The 18,737-nt window shown below is 50.1% G+C and overlaps 1 protein-coding gene across 1 annotated transcript; it reads right to left on the bottom strand.

Annotated features, from left to right (window-relative positions):
• Window positions 1–768: 768 nt before the first annotated feature.
• Window positions 769–18,111, bottom strand: LOC132390484 (uncharacterized). Its single transcript, XM_059963090.1, has 9 exons — window positions 18,021–18,111; window positions 15,473–15,592; window positions 13,258–13,377; window positions 10,036–10,155; window positions 9,194–9,310; window positions 7,767–7,871; window positions 6,231–6,373; window positions 4,944–5,008; window positions 769–4,008 (listed from the first exon to the last, which is right to left on the bottom strand). Exons 1-9 carry the CDS (start codon window positions 18,106–18,108, stop codon window positions 3,819–3,821), a joined length of 1,068 nt encoding a protein of 355 aa, XP_059819073.1. The 5' UTR covers window positions 18,109–18,111; the 3' UTR covers window positions 769–3,818.
• Window positions 18,112–18,737: the final 626 nt, after the last annotated feature.

Here is an 18,737-nt window from a genome sequence, read left to right as displayed (position 1 = left end):
ACCATCGTGCTCCGGGAGAGCGTCTTTGGCCAGGCCATCAGACGGATTAATTCACGCTGATAGAATTTAATTTCTCTGCTATATTAACAGTTCTCTTGCAGCTAATCTTTATTACATATTGCTATAAATTACAAATTCCACATTTAAATGTAACATAAAGATTTTTACTCCTCATGAAAATGAAGCATGCAAGTACAACGTCAATTCAAATCAATTGACGGAGACGGGGAGGGGTGTAGATGAGGGATAAGGTGACGGAGATGGGGAGGGGTGTAGATGGGGGACAAGGTGACGGAGACGGGGAGGGGTGTAGATGAGAGACAAGGTGGCGGAGATGGGGAGGGGTGTAGATGAGGGACAAGGTGACGGAGATGGGGAGAGTTGTAAATGAGGGATAAGGTGACGGAGACGGGGAGGGGCGTAGATGAGGGACAAGGTGACGGAGATGGGGAGGGGTGTAGATGGGGGACAAGGTGACGGAGACGGGGAGGGGTGTAGATGAGGGACAAGGTGACGGAGACGGGGAGAGTTGTAAATGAGGGATAAGGTGACGGAGACGGGGAGGGGTGTAGATGAGGGACAAGGTGGCGGAGACGGGGAGGGGTGTAGATGAGGGATAAGGTGACGGAGATGGGGAGGGGTGTAGATGGGGGATAAGGTGACGGAGACGGGGAGGGGTGTAGATGAGGGATAAGGTGGCGGAGACGGGGAGGGGTGTAGATGAGGGATAAGGTGACGGAGATGGGGAGGGGTGTAGATGAGGGACAAGGTGGCGGAGACGGGGAGGGGTGTAGATGTGGGACAAGGTGACGGAGATGGAGAGGGGTGTAGATGAGGGATAAGGTGACGGAGATGGGGAGGGGTGTAGATGAGGGACAAGGTGGCGGAGATGGGTAGGACTGCAGAGTGGTCTGGAGTTGCCGAGGATATCTTCAATCTTACACTGTTGCAGACGGAATTTACCCCCTACTTGAAAATGCGGAAAGTGACACCATGCCCGAGAAGAGTAGGGTGAGCTTCCTCAACTACACTCGGCCAGTGTCACTCACAATGCTGTGATTATGCGCTTTGAGAGTCGGGTCACACCCAGAGTTATCCTCTGCTCCAGCACGGACGTGGACGCGCTGCACCCTGACGATGAGCACAATAGGTCTACATCCGATACGACCCTGTTCGCTCCCCACTGGTCACTGGGCCACTTGGACAATACAACACCGGGCAGCTGTCCTCCTCATTGGGAAAACTCAGTCAGTGCAGATCGGCAGCGAAATCCCCGATCTACGGATAGTGCTGAGGAAGCAGAGAGGCTACAGAATGTTCCAGAGAGATTGAGAGAATGGGGAAAGAAGGGGCGGATGGATCACAGCGTCGGGATGTGTATGGTCATGCACTTTGGTGGAGGGAATAAAGGCACAGACTGTTTTATAAACGGGGAGAGAATTCAAACACTTGAGGTACAAACAGACTTGGGAGTCCTTGTGCTGTATTCCCTGAAGATGAATTTGCAGGCGGAGTCGGTGGCGAGGAAGCCAAATGCAATGTCACATTCAGGTCGAGAATATTAGAATAGAACAGCAGGGGTGTAACGTTGAGGCTTTATAAAGCACTGGTGAGGTCTCAACGAAGATTGTCAGCAGTTCCGGGTCCTTTACCTCATCCGGCCGGATGTGTTTGAATTGGAGAGTGTTGAAAGGAAGTTCACGGAAATGATTCCGGGATTGAACAGATTAATTAATCTGGGGCGTTTTATGGCTGGAGATCTGAAGAATGGTGGGGTCGTGGGAGGTGGGAGGGTGGTGGTTGGTGTTGTTGAAACCGATCAAATGCTTGAAGTCCTCGATAAAATCAACGTGGAGAAAAGTTTCCCTATGGTGGGAGAGTCTAAGGCCAGTAGGCCCACCTGGAATAGCGGACCGTCATTTTAAAACGCCGATGAGGAGAATTTCGTTTGCCTTTCTGGGATGAACCTATGAAATCTGTTGCCACAGCAGGCTGCGAATGATACGACCTGATGTTTAAGGGAGAGGCTGAGAGACTCTTGATTAGTCAGGCCATGTAGGGATACAGGGAGACGGCGGGAGACAGGGGCTGAGAGGGAAATGGATCGACCATCATGAAATGACGGAGTAGACCCGATTTGCCAAAGAGCTTAATTCTGCCTCTCTATCCTATGATCATATTTGAAGTTCCTGTGTTTCTGGGTGTCAGCATCTCAGAGGATCTACACTGGGCATGTAAACAGGAAGAAAGTGTCTTCATCGGCAGGCATCCGGGATTCGGAACCTCCATTACCCGGAGCATGGTTAGCTGTCACTTTCCCTTTAAGCTTCTGAGCGCCAATGATTGTCCGGCAGAATTAAAGGGCTCGTGCTGTATTATCTTTTCTAATGCTGCAGATTGTGATCTAATCTTTGATTTTCGTCATTGTCGTTTTGTTTATTTCGCGAAGTCTGAGAGTATTCCGGACCATTCTCTACACTTGCCGTCAACGCCACGCATACCTCTCCCATTACAGAAAGTGTGACAACGTCAGGAGTCTGAGAAGATTTGGCCCTTCACTGAAGACAAGGAAATGTCTGCAGATGGACATTTGGGAGCATTCTGACTTGGAGCATCGCCGCCTGGTGTGGAGGCCGCAAGGGACAGGGTCACCGGAGGCTGCAGAGGGGTGTAGACTCAACCAGCGTCAAGGGCACCACCTTCCCCAGCATCGAGGATATCTTCAAGAGGCGATGCCTCGAGAAGGGGGCATCCATCAGGGAGGCACCTCATCCGGGGACAGGCTCCCTTGTCAATACACCATCGGGGAATGGGTACAAAAGCCTGAGCTCCCAACTGTTCAGAGACACCTTCTTCCCCTTCAGCACCACGTTTTCGAACGCATGTTCAACGCCTCCACATTTTACCGATTTTTTATTATCTTTTTTTTTTGGTAATTTACATTGATCCTACATCTTTGCGCCGTATCGATACGGCAAAGCAACAAATTCCAGGTTTTATGAGTTTCAGATAATAATTGAAATAGCGATTCTTGTCGAAAACATCCGATGGGGTGGACAGGATACTTTGCCCGCTGGTCTTCACCAGTCACACTGAGTCCAGGAGTCTGGAGGTCACGTTGCCGTGGGACAAGACGTAGGTGAAAATGCCGCTGAACTGGATATATTGTACAGTGAGTTCTAGGGGATGTGGCCGAAACTCGGAGCACTGAGCTATGGTGGGAGCGAGGGAAAGTTGGGGCTTTAGTCCCCGGAGAGTAGTTGTAAATTTACAGATTTCCATAAACCCAAGTGGGGCACAGGCAGAGAGAATAGGCATAAGCTTTTCCACAGGGTTGGGCTGTTGAGCACCAGACGGCACAGGATTGATTTGAAAGTGGATGGAAAGCAGAGAGAGAGAGAGAGAGAGAGAGAGAGAGAGAGAGATCAGGGAGTCAGAGGGCTTAGAGAGAGAACGGGAGAACGGGGAGGGGAGGTACAGAGTCCCTGGGGAGGGAAGGGGAGAGAGGTGTAACAGATCTGCGGAGGATGCAGAGAAAGAGTGGGTTGAGTAAGTTAAGTAAGTTAGAGGAAATTTGAGGAGGTGACGGGGCAGAGAGAAAGGTAGACAGAGCTTGGAAGAGCGGGACGGTGGGAATGGCGAGAAAGAAAGGGATAGACGGCGGGACGGGTTTGTCGGTGTCTGGTGTAGAGAATCTGCTTGCGATAAGAGGAAATGGAGTAGGAGGGTGGGGCAGAGAGGGTAGGGAGCAAATTTAGAAATGATTTAGAAGTGAGAGTGATAGAGAGAGAAGGGAAAAATGGGAGTAGTCACTTCATTCACGTCGCCTCCTCTGGCTGTTGGCAGAGACCCTGGATCTCTTCAGGAATATCCGGGAACAAAGGTGCCGACTTCTCGCAGATGAAACGCCGATCTCTATCACAAGGGTAACTCCCTAAGTACGCCTCGCAGTCTCTGCAGTTGGACGTCCACGGGGACACATTGTACAAGAGGGTCATGCCCACAGTCCTGTCCAAGAGGGTTAAACAATTTCAACAGAGACAAAACAGCTCCAGCAGAGAATCCGAGCCGAGACCATCCCCAAGCTAATCTCATGGATTCGCTCTCTGCTAACAGCCTGTGTCATTCCCCAAACCCATCCCACTCAACCGCTCTCTCCCCACCGCTCCGTGTCAGTACTCGGACAGATACCACGGTCCCAATGTCTCACCACAATCCCGTATCCCCCAAACTAATCCCACCGAACCGCTTCCTCACCAGAGTCCTCTGTCAGTCCCCATACGAATCGACCAGGCCCACCCTCTCCCTTCTGATCTGTTTCATTCCCAAAACAAACCCCACTGTCCCATCGACTCACCACAGAACAATGGCTGTCCCGAAAGGAATCCCACTGATCCACACTCTTCCTTCAGCCCTGTGCCGGTCCCAGATTAATCCCGTTGCCCCACCCTCTACCCAAAGCATCGTGCCTGTCCCCTAACATATCCCACAACACCGCGCTCTCCCCATAGTCTCTGGTCCGCCTCCAGACTTATACCACTGGCACCCTCTCCCCCACATCCTTGCCTCAGATCGCAAAATAATCCCGTTCACCCACTGTGTGACTATCACCCTATATCGTCTCCAAATTAATCGTTTTCTTATCCTCGCCCTCAGATCCATTTCATTCACCAAACTAATCTTACTGTTGCTTTCTCTAGTCACAGCCAGGCGATATGCGTCAGTGCCAAAATAATCCCTGTGCCCACTGTCCCCTGGCAGTTTCCGAAATATTCCCACTGCCCTGCCCTTCCCCGACAGACACCTGTCGGTCCCAAAATGTTCCCACAGTACCGCACGCTCCCGACAACCTCGTACAGTCTAATCGTAAACTAATCCAATTTTCTTCCGTCAGGACTATGTCATTGTCCAACTCTTTCACCACGTATCAGTACAAATCTCACCCGTTTTCGCATTTTCCAATCCAGAGTGCAATGTTTCGGTACAACAGTTTGTTGGATGCAAAGCTCTGGGAAATTAAATTTACTTGATCAATGCCAAGAATTGAAAACAATCCACGTAGCTTCTCTCTGTTCATTACAAAACAAATCTGTGATAGGACGGTGTGGAGGGAGATTCACTCTGTGTCTGACCCCGGGAGTGAGTGATGGGACGGTGTGGAGGGGGATTCACTCTGTGTCTGACGGCGGGAGTGAGTGATGGGACGGTGTGGAGGGGGATTCACTCTGTGTCTGACCCCGGGAGTGAGTGATGGGACGGTGTGGAGGGGGATTCACTCTGTGTCTGACGGCGGGAGTGTGTGATGGACGGTGTGTTGGGAGATTCACTCTGTGACTGACCCCGGGAGTGTGTGATGGGACGGTGTGGAGGGAGATTCACTCTGTGTCTGACCCCGGGAGTGTGTGATGGGACGATTTGGAGGGAGATTCACTCTGTGTCTGACCCCGGGAGTGTGTGATGGGACGGTGTGGAGGGAGATTCACTCTGTGTCTGACGGCGGGAGTGAGTGATGGGACGGTGTGGAGGGGGATTCACTCTGTGTCTGACCCCGGGAGTGTGTGATGGGACGGTGTAGAGGGAGATTCACTCTGTGTCTGACCCCAGGAGGCTGTGACGGGACGGTGTGGAGGGAGATTCACTCTGTGTCTGACCCCGGGAGTGTGTGATGGGACGGTGTGGAGGGAGATTCACTCTGTGTCTGACGGCGGGAGTGAGTGATGGGACGGTGTGGAGGGGGATTCACTCTGTGTCTGACCCCGGGAGTGTGTGATGGGACGGCGTAGAGGGAGATTCACTCTGTGTCTGACCCCAGGAGGCTGTGACGGGACGGTGTGGAGGGAGATTCACTCTGTGTCTGACCCCGGGAGTGTGTGATGGGACGGTGTGGAGGGGGAGTCACTCTGTGTCTGACGGCGGGAGTGAGTGATGGGACGGTGTGGAGGGGGATTCACTCTGTGTCTGACCCCGGGAGTGTGTGATGGGACGGCGTAGAGGGAGATTCACTCTGTGTCTGACCCCAGGAGGCTGTGACGGGACGGTGTGGAGGGAGATTCACTCTGTGTCTGACCCCGGGAGTGTGTGATGGGACGGTGTGGAGGGAGATTCACTCTGTGTCTATCCCCGGGTGTGTGTGCTGGGAGTGTATGTTGTGTGTTCAATCTGTGACTGAATCCGCGAGTGTGTGATGATTACTGTGATATTGAGGGATATTCCCGTGCTGTGACACATACCGCTTCATCCCTTGAATTGATTTCCAGCAGCCTTGAGTCACGGTTTGAACATTCTTCCATCGCTTGGCGGAAAGATGCTTCAAACGTGGATACGTAATAACACCGGTCTTTATTTTTCATCCAGTCCTTGGAACACGTTTGCTCTGGAAATCAGGAACAAGGAACAGTGAGACACAGAGCGAATCTCCCTGCACGCGGTCCCATCACGCACACCTGAAGCCAGGCACAGAGTGAATCCCCTCCCCCCACTCCCCACACCGGCACATCACATTAACAAGGATCAGGTACAGTGAGGTTCCCTCCACACTGTCCATCACACATTCCAGGGGTCAAGCCTCAGAGTGAATCTAGGACCACACTGTCCCATCGCACACGCCCGGGGAGGGACACAGAACGAAGTTCCCTTCAGAACGTCCCGTCACAGATTCATAGGATGAGGCACAGAGTGAAGTTCCCTCCGCATCATTCATCACAGTCTCTCCAATCAGGCACACATTGAGGCTACATCTACCACCTCCCCACACCGTCCCATCACATTAACAAGGATCAGGTAAAGTGAAGTTCCCACCACACCGTCCCCTCACACACTCCCGGGGTCAGACACAGAGTGATTCTCCTACCACACTGTCCCATCACACACGACCGGGGTCAGTCTCACACTGAGGCTTTCTCTCCACCACATTATCACACACTCCTTGGGTCAAACATGGAGTGGAGTTCGCTGCACACTACCGCCCGTGATCAGATAAAAAAATGAAACACTCTGCACCATCCCCCCGCATACTTCCATGGTCAGACCCAGTATGATGCTCCTTCTACCCGCTGACATCACACAACACAGTGGTCTGAAAGCGAGAGAAGCCCCCTCCGCACCGTCCTATCAGAGACCCCTGGTTTCAAACACAGAGCGAAACGCTATCCAGGCACGCATCACTGTTCCTGGTGTCAGACGCACACACAACGCCCCCCCAAACGCACTCACACACTTCACCACACTTCCCATCACAGCTTCTCTTCACACGCACACACTGTCAAACACAGGTTCCAATTATACACCCAAGGTGTGAGACACGGGTTTAAGCTCCCTGCAGATCGCCCGATTACACTCTCCCGAGCTCCGAAACAGAGTGAATCTAATTCCACTCCGTCCCGTCAGAGAACAGAATTTAGATCCGTCCAGAAAGTCCAATCACATCCAGCCTTGGTCAGACCCAGTGTGAATCCCTCTCTCCACGGCCCCATCACACACTCCAGCAGTCAGACACAAAAATAAGCTGTAAAGTTACGTCTCACTATCTCGTGGTCAGACACAGAGAATCCTTCTCCACAACGACCCATCACACTCTCCTGGATTCAGTGATAAAATGAAACTTACTCCACGCAGCCCCATCACACATTCACCGGGTCAAACACAGAGTGAATCACCCTCCATGCCATCTCTTCACACACTCCCGATGTCAAGCACAGAGTGTCGCTTCCTCTCTCCATGCTTGCCCTGTGGTGAGCAACGGGTTAAAGAGGGGGATGATGCCTCACCTCTTCTGCTGGTCAACAATTCACAGATTTGAGCCTTGGTTTCGTTGACAGATCTGTACTTCGTTTCCATCTCAGTGAACTGGTGACGGAGATCGCTGTGCATTCCTTTAAGAAAAGACAGATTAGAGTTGAGCGAGGAAAGTTTAACTCATGGTAGTTTCGGTCAGAGGTGACCTTAGACTGACGCATCTGTAATTCTGAGAAAGATGGTGAAGGATGTTTAGCTTTTACAGTGACACGTGAGTCAACGTCACGCCACCGAATAGGTCACGAAGAGTGTTGTGTCAGTGTCACCGTGAAGGTTGTCACAGTGAAGGATGTACTGGTGGCACAGTGAGAGGCGTCGGCGGAAGCATAGGGGCGTGTCTGTGTCACTGAGACGTTTGCAGTGCCCTGGTGAACGTTCTGTTGTTGTTACAGTGGGGTCTGTGTTAGCATGGTGGTGATGATCGATTCCCTGTCTCAGCTCGGGGCCGGTTCGAGTTGTTGTGAGCGACCTGTCGGTGTCACTGTAATAGGAGTTTCTGTGCCCCGGAGAGAGGTGTACCGGGACACAATGAAGTGTATCTGGACGTTACGGCGAGGGAAATGTCAAGAGTTCGGGATCTGGTATGTCCCGGTGTGTGGGGTATCTGTGTAATGTGTGTGTGCTGGTCTCATTCAGATGGGTTTGTCTGTGTCACGGTGAGAGGCATGACATGACCACGGCGTGTATGAGATTGTCACGCTGAGGTGTGTGTCGCTGAGATGGAGAGGACTATGTCGGTGTCATTGTGAATTTAGGTGTCGGTATTACCGTAAAGGGTATTCCTGTGTCAGGGTGAGGTGTGGGTAATTGCCTCAGTGAGAGGTGCATCGGTGTTAGTTGAGGGGCAATACTGTCTCGGGAAGTGGTGTTACATTGACCTGTGAGTTTTTGTCACGATGCGCTGCGGAGCGGATCACGCTGAGGAGCGTGAAAATGTCACGGGGTAAGGTACGCCAGTGTCACAGAGAAGATCGTGTCGCTGTCACTGTGAGGTGTGTTTCGGTGTCGCCTTGAGGAGTGTATCAATGACACGGTCAGGGGCATGTCGATGTTACAATGAGGGGTGTGTTGCGGTCAGTGTGACTGCCATGTGTGTATCACCGCGATGGTCGTGTCAGTGTCACGGTTAGGAGATCATTTGTGTCCCGTTGAATGTCGTGACCGTGACAGCGTTGATAATATTATGGTGAATGGCGTGACTGTGTCAGGAAGAGTCTTGATTTTGTTACGCTGAAGACCGTATTTTTATCACGGTTAGGGATGTTTCCTTGTCATGGTGATGGGTTTAATCGGTGTGACGGTAAGCGGCGTGTCGGTGTCACTGTGGTATTTTACAATAACAATTTATTCCACTCTCTTTATTTACGGTCTGACTGCACTCGGAGACCGTTCCACTCACCATGGATCGAGAGTCCGACCACTATCACGATGAGGGCGGATGTAACTAGGCAGAGTAGGCAGATCAGACGGTACGGTCTATTTCCGATCTTCACTTTCGACTGTTGTTCATGCGCAGCTGTGGAGAGACCGCAAGACCACGGGAACATAAGATATAGTAGCAGAAGTAGGACATTCGGGCCATCGCGTCTCCTCCGTCTTTCAATCGTGGCCTGAAACAATTTTTCCAGTCAACCATGCTCACGTGCATACTCCCCATGCCCCTGAAGCCCTGGCTAATCAATAACTTATCAATCTCTACCTAAAATGCACCCAATGATTTGGCTTCACAGCCGCTCGTTTCAACAATTTCCACAGATTTACCACGGTCTGACTAAAGTAATTTCTCTGCGTCTCCGTTCTAAATGGACATTCTTTAATCCTGAGTTTGTGTCTTCTTGCCCTAGATTACACTACTATTGAAATTAACTTTGCCGTATCTAATCTGTTAAGGTGTTTTAACATTCGGAATGTTTCCATGAGATCCCCCCCCCATTCTCCTGAACTCCAGGGAACACCGCACCAGAGATGTGGGTACCCTGTAGAGACGGTGTGAATGCGCAGAGTCATTTTCTCTCGTCTTGGAGAACCCAGGACCAGAGATCACAGGTCTGAGCTGAGAGGAGAAAGAAGGAAACACATTTAACTGGGGAGCCGAGTGACAACCCGTTGTTGCCCAGATGGTGGTCAGTCCACGGCACAAACTGCCAGAGGTAGTGGTCGAGGCAGATGCATTAGAAACTTGGACACTTGGGATTTCACACGTGATCCCTTCAGAATGGCGCCGCAACTGTGAACTCTGACCTGTCTGTACAGCGACTCGCATCTCGCCGTGTCCCGAGGCAATTGGAGGGTCCTCACGCTCATCGCTGAGAGGTTCATCTATCCCAAAGTTCAGCTCTGTGTCGGTGGAGGTCTGACGGTCTGAGGTTGAAAGTGTGAGAATGAGAGAGAGAGAAATGAAAGGAGGACAGACCCGTAAATAATGGGGGAAGGGCGAGCACAGAGAGAGACAAATAAATATAGAGTGCGGAAAGAGAGGGCAGAGAGGTAGGGATTGGAAGTGAAGGAGAGATGGAAGTGAGGGGAGAGAGCCAAAGAGACAGAGCAGGAGAGTGAGGAGTGAGCGATTGCAGCGATGGGCGAGAAAATGGGAGTGGATGGGGGCGAGAAAGGGGAAAGACAGGGAGAGCGAATAAATAAAGTGAGTGAGGTGGTGCCGGAAGGGGAGTGAGACTAGAAAGAGGGATAGCGAAAGCGAAGATGAAAGTGAGGATTGGGATGATAACTTTGGGAGGCAGAGGGGTGAGAGACAAAGGGAGCGATAGAGAAAGGGAGTAGGTTAAAGAGAGAGGGTTAACAGCGAGGGTTGAGAGAGTGTGGAGTGGTAGTGGATCGGAAAATTGGGGGAGAGCGAAACGGGATGTACGTGAAGAGAGACGACAGGAGGGTGCAGAAGTGGAGGGACGAAGTGTCTTGTACACTTGTGAGTATAGCACGTGACACATTGAGAGTGACGTCAGTAATATGACCTCCGACCTGCTTGCGCAGGCACAATAATCTGATGAAAGCGTGTTGAGTCTATCTTTGAGCCTGACGAAGCTTGTTTTCGTATCTTCCCTCGATGTGGGGGAGTATGTGTGGAGAGGGGGTGGATTGTAAGCCAATTATCCAGGATGGGCCGGAGTGGTTTGAAACGGGACTGGTGCTGGAAGACTGGCGTATTGCTCATGTAGTTCCATTGTTTAAAAACGGTTCTAACAGTAAACCTAGCTATTATATGCCTGTCGGTTGGACGTCAGTGGTGGGACAATTAATAGAAGTATTCTTAGAGATGGTATATATTATTATCTGGATAGACCGGGTCTGATTAGGAACAGTCAGCATGGATTTTTCATTGTGGAAGGTCTTGTTTGACAAATCGTATTGAATTTTGGAAGAGGTCGCGGGTAAGGTTCCGCACGGAATGTTAGTTAGGAAGGTTCAATCGTTAGGTATTAATATTAAAGTAGCAAAATGGATTCAACAGTGGCTGGATGGGAGATGCCAGAGAGTAGTGGTGGATAACTGTTTGTCAGGTTGGAGGCCGGTGACTATTGTGCCTCAGAGATCTGTACTGGGCCAATGTTCTTTGTCATATACATTGATGACCTGGATGATGGGGTGAAATTTGGATTAGTAAGTATACAGATGACACCGCAGGTGGTGTTGTGGATAATGTGGTTGGTTTTCAAAGCATGCAGTGACATTTAGGCCAGTGAGAAGAGTGGGCTGAACGATTGAAGATGGAGTTTAAAGCTGATAAATGTGAGGTTCTACATTTAGGTAGGAATAATCAAAATAGGTTATACATGATAAATGGTAGGCCATTAAGAAACGCAGAAGAACAGAGTGATCTAGGAATAATGGTGCACAGTTCCCTGAAGGTGGAATCTCATGTGGATAGGGTGATGAAGAAATTTTTTGGTATGCTGGCCTTTATAAATTAGAGCATTGAGTATAGGAGTTGGGATGTAATGTTAAGATAGTACAAGACATTGGTGAGGCCAAATATGGAGTATTGTGGAAGGTTGTGGACACCGAATTATAGGAAAGATGTCAACAAAATAGTGTGAGTACAGAGGAGATTTACTGGGATGTTACCTGTGTTTCAGCACCTAAGTTAAAGGCAAATGTTGAGCAAGTTAGGCCTTTGGAGCATAGAAGGTTGAGGGGGCTTTAAATACCTCTAAAATTATGAGGGGGATAGATAGAGTGACGTGGATAGGCTTTTTCCTTTGAAAGTCGGGGAGATTGAAAACAAGAGGACGTGAGTTGAGATTTAAGGAGCAAAAGTTGATGAGTAACACGAGGGGGGATTTCTTTACTCAGAGAGTGACAGCTGTGTGGAAAGAGCTTCCAGTAGAAGTAGTAGAGTCAGGATGGTATTGTCTTTTAAGGTAAAAATGGATAGGTACATGGACAGGAAAGGAATGGAGGATTATGGGGCTGATTGCGTGTCGGTGGGACTAGATGGGAGTAAGCGTTCGGCACGGAATAGAAGGGTCGAGATGGCCTGTTTCCGTGCTGTAATTGTTGTATGGTTATATCTAGAGAGTCTTTATTACGGTAGCTGCACTAGTGCCGCAGCGGGAAGTGTGGATAGAGACCGTGGATTTGGGGCTGCCTGATCTGCTCGATTCAGGCTGACTGAGAATAAAGTGTCATAACTGGCAAACTTGCTGGTCAGAGAACAATAATTGATGCAGGCCTGGAGCAGAGCCAATGAATACTGTTAAAGTCCAGACACGTGACCTGTAGCCAATGACACTGGGATGCAATAGGTGAATGTTTATTTAATTAATATAAAACAACGCTTCAATCTACTGGCGGGTGTAACTGGGCGTGAGAACAATTATCGTGGATGTGGGGTGCCCTACGAACCCGTGGAAATTCTGACGCGTCTACGAGGAACATGTGGCCAGCAGCAGAACCTCCCTTTCAATTGGTGATAATTTTCCTGTTCTCTGACTGTGCATGGAAGGTCAGGGTGAGTTAGCCGGTGTGAACAAAAGGTCGTAAGTGTATAAATTTACAAACCTGGTAAATTAGACAATCAAGGTACTTGTCGGTAAATACGACTCTGATCATTATTACAATGGAGATTTGCGAAAATATTGTCAGAACCCGATCAAGGGAGTTACAGAGAGAGGTCAGGAAGGTTGGGATTATATTCCTTGCAGAACAGGAGTGACCTTCCAGAGGTATTTAAAGCCAAGAGGTGCAGAAGCAAGAGTGAATACGTAGAGTTGTTTTCTATCACCTTGGAGAATCGGGGACCAGAGCTCGCAGGTCTATAATCAGATGGGAAACATGCAAACACATTGAATTGGGGAGCCGATTAATAACCCTTTGTTACCCAGATTCTGGTCAGTCCATGGCACCAACTGCCAGAGGTAGTGGTCGAGACAGATGCATTAGAAACTTGGACACTTGGGATTTGACACATGACCCCTTCAGAATTGCGCCGGTACTGTGAACTCTGACCTGTCTGTGCAGTGAGTCGCAGCTCGCCGGGTCCCGAGGCAATGGGAGGATCCTCACCCTCATGGACGAGGGGTTCATCTTTCCCAATGTTCAGCTCTGTGTCGGTAGAGGTCTGAGAGTCTGTGGAAGAAAGTGAGTGAATGAGAGAGAGAGAAATAAAAGGAGGAGAGACCGTTAAATAATGGGGGAATGGTGAGCACAGAGAGACAAGAACAGAGTGCGGAAAGCGAGGGCTGAGAGGTAGGGATTGGAAGTGAGAGAGTGGTGGAAGTGAGGAGAACGATCCGAGGAGACAGAGCAGGAGATTGAGGATGAAAAGGATAAATGGGGTGAGGAGAGACTGATTGCAGCGATGGGCGAGAAAATGGGAGAGAATGGGGGCGAGAAAGGGGAAAGACACGGAAAGGGAATAAGTAAAGAGAGCGAGGTGGTGCCGGAAGGGGAGTGAGACTAGAAAGCGGGATAGCGAAAGCGAAGGTGAGAGTGGGGACTTGGAGGATAGATTTGGGAGGCAGAGGGGTGAGAGACAAAGGGAGCGATAGAGAAAGGGAGAGAGGTTAAAGAGAGAGGGTTAACAGCGAGGGTTGAGAGGGTGTGGAGTGGTAGTGGATCGGAAAATTGTGTGAGAGCGAAATGGAATGAACGTGAAGAGAGACAGACAGGAGGGAGCGGGTGGAGGGACGGAGTGTATTGTACACTTGTGAGTATAGCACGTGACACATTGAGAGTGACATCAATAATATGACCTCCGACCTGCTTGCGCAGGTACAATAATCTGATAAAAGCGTGTTGAGTCTGTCTTTGAGCCGACGAAACTTGTTTTCGTATATTCACCCGATGTGGGGGAGCATGTCTGGAGAGGGGGTGGGTTGTAAGTCAATTATCCAGGGTTGGTCGCAGTGGTTAGAAACGGGGATGGTGCTGGAGGACTGGCGTATTGCTCATGTGGTTCCATTGTTTAAAAAGGGTTCTAACAGTAAATCTAGCTATTATATGCCTGTCGGTTTGACGTCAGTGGTGGGCCAATTAATAGAGGTATTCTTAGAGATGGTATATATAATTATCTGGATAGACAGGGTCTGATTGGGAACAGTCAGCATCGATTTGTCATTGTGGAAGGTCATGTTCGACAAATCTTAGTGAATTTTTGAAGAGGTCGCCAGGAACGTTGACGAGGGTAAATCAGTGGATGTTGTCTATATCGACTTCAGTAAGGCCTTGGACAAGGTACCGTACGGAAGGTTAGTTTGGAAAGTTCAATCGTTAGGTATTAATATTAAAGTAGCAAAATGGATTCAACAGTGGCTGGATGGGAGATGCCAGAGAGCAGTGGTGGATAACTGTGGATTTGAGGCTGTCTGATCTGCTCGATTCAGGCTGACTGAGAACAAAGTGTCACCAATGACAGATTGTCACTTGGTAGTCAGTGGACAATAATTGATGCAGGCCTGTAGCAGAGCCAATGAAAACTGTTAACAGTCAGAAACGTGACCTGCAGCCAATGACACTGGAATGCAATGTTTAGGTAATTAATATAAAACAACGCCTCAAGTCTTCTGGCCGGTGTAACTCTGCGTGATAACAATTATCGTGGAGATGGGGAACCCCACAGACCCGTGGAAATTTTGAAGCGGCTACGAGGAACAAGTGGCCAGCAGCAGAATCTCCCTTTCAATTGGTGAAATCTTTTCTGTTCTCTGACTGTGCATGGAAGGTCAGGGTGAGTTAGCCGGTGTGAACACAAGGTATTTAGTGTATAAACTCACGTGCTTGGTAAATTAGATAATCAAGGTACTTGTCGGTAAATACGACCCTGATCATTATTGCAATGGAGATTTGCGAAAATATTGTCGGACCCGATGAAGGGAGTTACAGGGTGAGGTCAGGAAGGTTGGGACTACATTCCTTGCAGTGCAGGGCTGACCTTTCAGAGGTATTTAAAGCAACGAGGTGCAGAAACAGCGTGATTACGTAAAGTAATTTTCTTTCGTCTTGGAGAATCGGGGACCAGAGCTCGCAGGTCTGAGTTGAGAGGGGAAACATGCAAACACATTGAATTGGTGAGCCGATTAATAACCCTTTGTTACCCAGACTGCGGTCAGTCCAAGGCACAAACTGCCAGAGGTAGTGGTCGAGGCAGAAGCATTAGAAACTTGGACACTTGGGATTTGACACATGACCCCTTCAGAACGGCGTCGTTACTGTGAACTCTGACCTGTCTGTGCAGTGACTCGCAGCTCGCCGTGTCCCGGGGCAATGGGAGGATCCTCAGCCTCATCGATGAGGGATTCGTCTTTCCCAAAGATCGACTCTGAGTCGGTGGAAGTCTGACTGTCTGGGGAAGAAAGTACGAGAATGAGAGAGAGAGAAATACAAGGAGGAGAGACCGGTAAATAATGGGAGAAGGGTGAGGACTGAGAGACAAGAACATAGAGTGCATAAAGAGAGGGCTGAGAGGTAGGGATTGGAAGTGAGAGACGTTGGAAGTGGGGGAGAGAGCAGAGGAGACAGAGCAGGAGAGTGAGGATGAAAAGGATAAATGGACTGAGGAGTGAGCGATTGGAAGATGGGAGCGAATGGAGGCGAGAAAGTGGAAAGACAGAGAGAGGGAAGGAGTAAAGGGAGCGAGGTTATGCCTGAAGCGGAGTGAGACTGGTGAGAGGGATAGCGAAAGAGAAGGTGAGAGTGGGGATTCGGAGGGTAGATTTGGTAGGCAGAGGGGTGCCAGACAAAGGGAGCGAGAGAGGGAGAAATAGAGAAGGTTAAGAGATAGAGTTAAGAGAGTGTGGTGAGCGTGAGGGACAGCAAGGCGTGGTGAATACAGAGGGTGAGAGGTTGAGGAGGGGGAGTTGATCCGAAAATTAGGGGACAGCGAGAGGAGATGAACGGGGACAGAGACTGAGATAGGAGGGAGTGGAAGTGGAGGGACTAATTGAAGGGAATGCGGGAAAGAGTGCGCGAGGACAGTGAGAACGGTAGAGAGTGGGAATGTGAAAGAGAGAGCAGAGAGTGCGGGGAAGGGGAGAGTGCGGAAAGGGAATTGCATAGATGGGAAATGGCAACAAAGAACAGTAGGCGTAGAAGGGGAGAGATTATGGAAAAGACAGAGAGAAGGGTTGGGAAAAGGGGGAAAGCGTGAGAAGGATGCGTGAGAAAGAAGCGTGATAAAGGAATTAGTGGGACAGAGAGGGTGAAAAGTGGATGAGAGAGTATTAGCGTGTGAAAGATCGGGGAAGAAAGAGCAAGGCAGGTTAGAGAGAGGAATGAGAGAGTGGGATTCGAACGTGGAGAGGGTCCTTGACATTTCATAAGAGATCCCCTTCCTCAACGCCACTTTCTACTCTCCACCCTCCTCGCAACTCCGCCCAGGCTGTTATTTGCACTCCCCGTTCTCGCATCTCGCCCCCAACAACACAGCTCTCCCGCCTTCTTGCACCTAATTTAAACCCTCACACCATACTCTCACCACAGCACAAATCCCATGGCTTTCTCTTTACCCACCACCACCCAGAGCAAGCTACTCATCCCTTTCTACAGCCCTCTCTTTACACCGCCCCTCCCACTGCTCTGCCTCCACCCCGAACCTTCCCTGAGCCCTCCATCCTCACAGACCCTCCCATACAGCTCGTATCTCATCCAGTCTCGCCTGCATTCCCTTTGACATTGTCTCACACGGAACCATTAGGGTTAACGCTGCGCCTGCCATGAAATTTCTCGACAGGAATAGACAGCAGCGGAACAGTCAAAACAACAAAAGTGAATCTGCCCTCCATCTGTCCGGACCCTGGAAACAGAGAGGGGCTTGACATTAAGTTCCACATACGATACATCAGATTCAGCTTGGGACAGAACACTCAGAATCAGAATCACAGTGAAACTCGCTCCACACCCTCCCATCACACATTCCCAGCTTCAGACACAGAGCATATCACCCTCCAAATCATCCTATCGCACACTCCCGGGATCAGACACAAAGGGAATCTCCCTCCTTAAAGCCGCAACACACACTTCTGTGGTCAGACAGAGTGAAACTCACTACACACGGTCCAATCACACACTCCCGGGGTCAGACTCAGAGTGAAGTTCCCTCTACACACTCCAATTAAACACTTTTGTGCTCAGACACTGATTGACGCTCCATGGGCTCCGTCCCATCACACAATCCCAGGCACAAACACGGAATAAATCACCCTCCACTCCGTCCCGTCACAAACTCCCGGTTCTGACACGGAGTGAAACTCACTCCGCACCGTCACATCACACACTCCCAGTGTCAGAAAAAGAGTGAATCTCCATCCACACCGTCACATCACACACTCCCAGGGTCAGAAACAGAGTGAATCTCAATCCACACCGTCACATCACACACTCCCAGGGTCAGAGAAAGATTGAAGATCCCTCAACACGGTCACATTAGCCACTGCTGTGGCCAGAAAGTGAGTGAAACTCCCTCCAAACTCTCACATCAGGCACTCCCGGTGTAAGACACAGAGTGAAGCACCGTCCACACCGTCCCTTTTCCCAGTTCCTGGGACAGAAAGAGAGTGATTCTCCCTCCACACCGTTCCATCGCACACTCAGGGGTCAGACACAGAGTGAAGCACCATCCACACCGTCACTTTACCCACTCCCTAGATCTGAAAGAGAGTGAATCTCCCTCCACACCGCCCATTGCACACTCCAGGGTTCGGACACAGAGTGATGTTCCATCTATACCGTCCCATGTCACAATCCCTGGGTGAGAAAGAGATAGAAATCCCTACCTCCGTCTCTGCCCCACTCACTTCTCGATGAAGACCGTGACACCGGTTTATCGAGCGGCACATTGATGCACGTCTCGCTGTCGTCCATCCTTTCGTGGATCCTCTGCGTCTCTGGGCTCAGCGAGGGGAAGTAACCGTTGTCAGAGGAAGCACGTTGGTGCGCAATAAATAAGGGGAAGGTGAGATGTGGGGAGAGAGAAGAGTCGAAATATAGAGTGTGGATTCCTGCAGAAAAAATAGGGGAGAGAGTGAGAAAACAGAGGGCGAACTAACTGTGCAAAGCAGGAGAAGGAGGGGGGGGAGAGAGAGAGAGAGAGAGAGAGAGAGAGAGAGAGAGAGAGAGAGAGAGAGAGAGAGAGAGAGAGAGAGAGAGAGAGAGAGAGAGAGAGAGAGAGAGAGAGAGAGACAGACAGACAGAGAGAGAGACAGAGAGAGAGAGAGAGAGAGAGAGAGAGAGGGAGAGAGGGAGAGAGAGAGAGAGACGACAGGCAAGGGGTGGAGGAAGAGAGGGAGGAGATGCAGAGAAGAGATGATTGAGGTTGAAGGATTATGCAATTTGGAGGGACATTAGAAGAGAAGAAGGGAGCGAGAAAGGAATGGAAATGGGGAGATTGAGGGATGATGTGGAGGGAAAGACGGACGGATATATTGTCACTCATTTAGAGCCTTCATTGTCAGACAGAATTGCAACGAATACCCCACCCCAACCCCAACCTC

Source organism: Hypanus sabinus, unplaced genomic scaffold, assembly GCF_030144855.1.
Source record: "Hypanus sabinus isolate sHypSab1 unplaced genomic scaffold, sHypSab1.hap1 scaffold_928, whole genome shotgun sequence".
NCBI classification, from domain to species: Eukaryota; Metazoa; Chordata; class Chondrichthyes; order Myliobatiformes; family Dasyatidae; genus Hypanus; species Hypanus sabinus.
The sequence above is the reverse complement of the archived record's forward strand: the minus strand, read 5'-3'. Positions and strand labels throughout refer to the sequence as shown.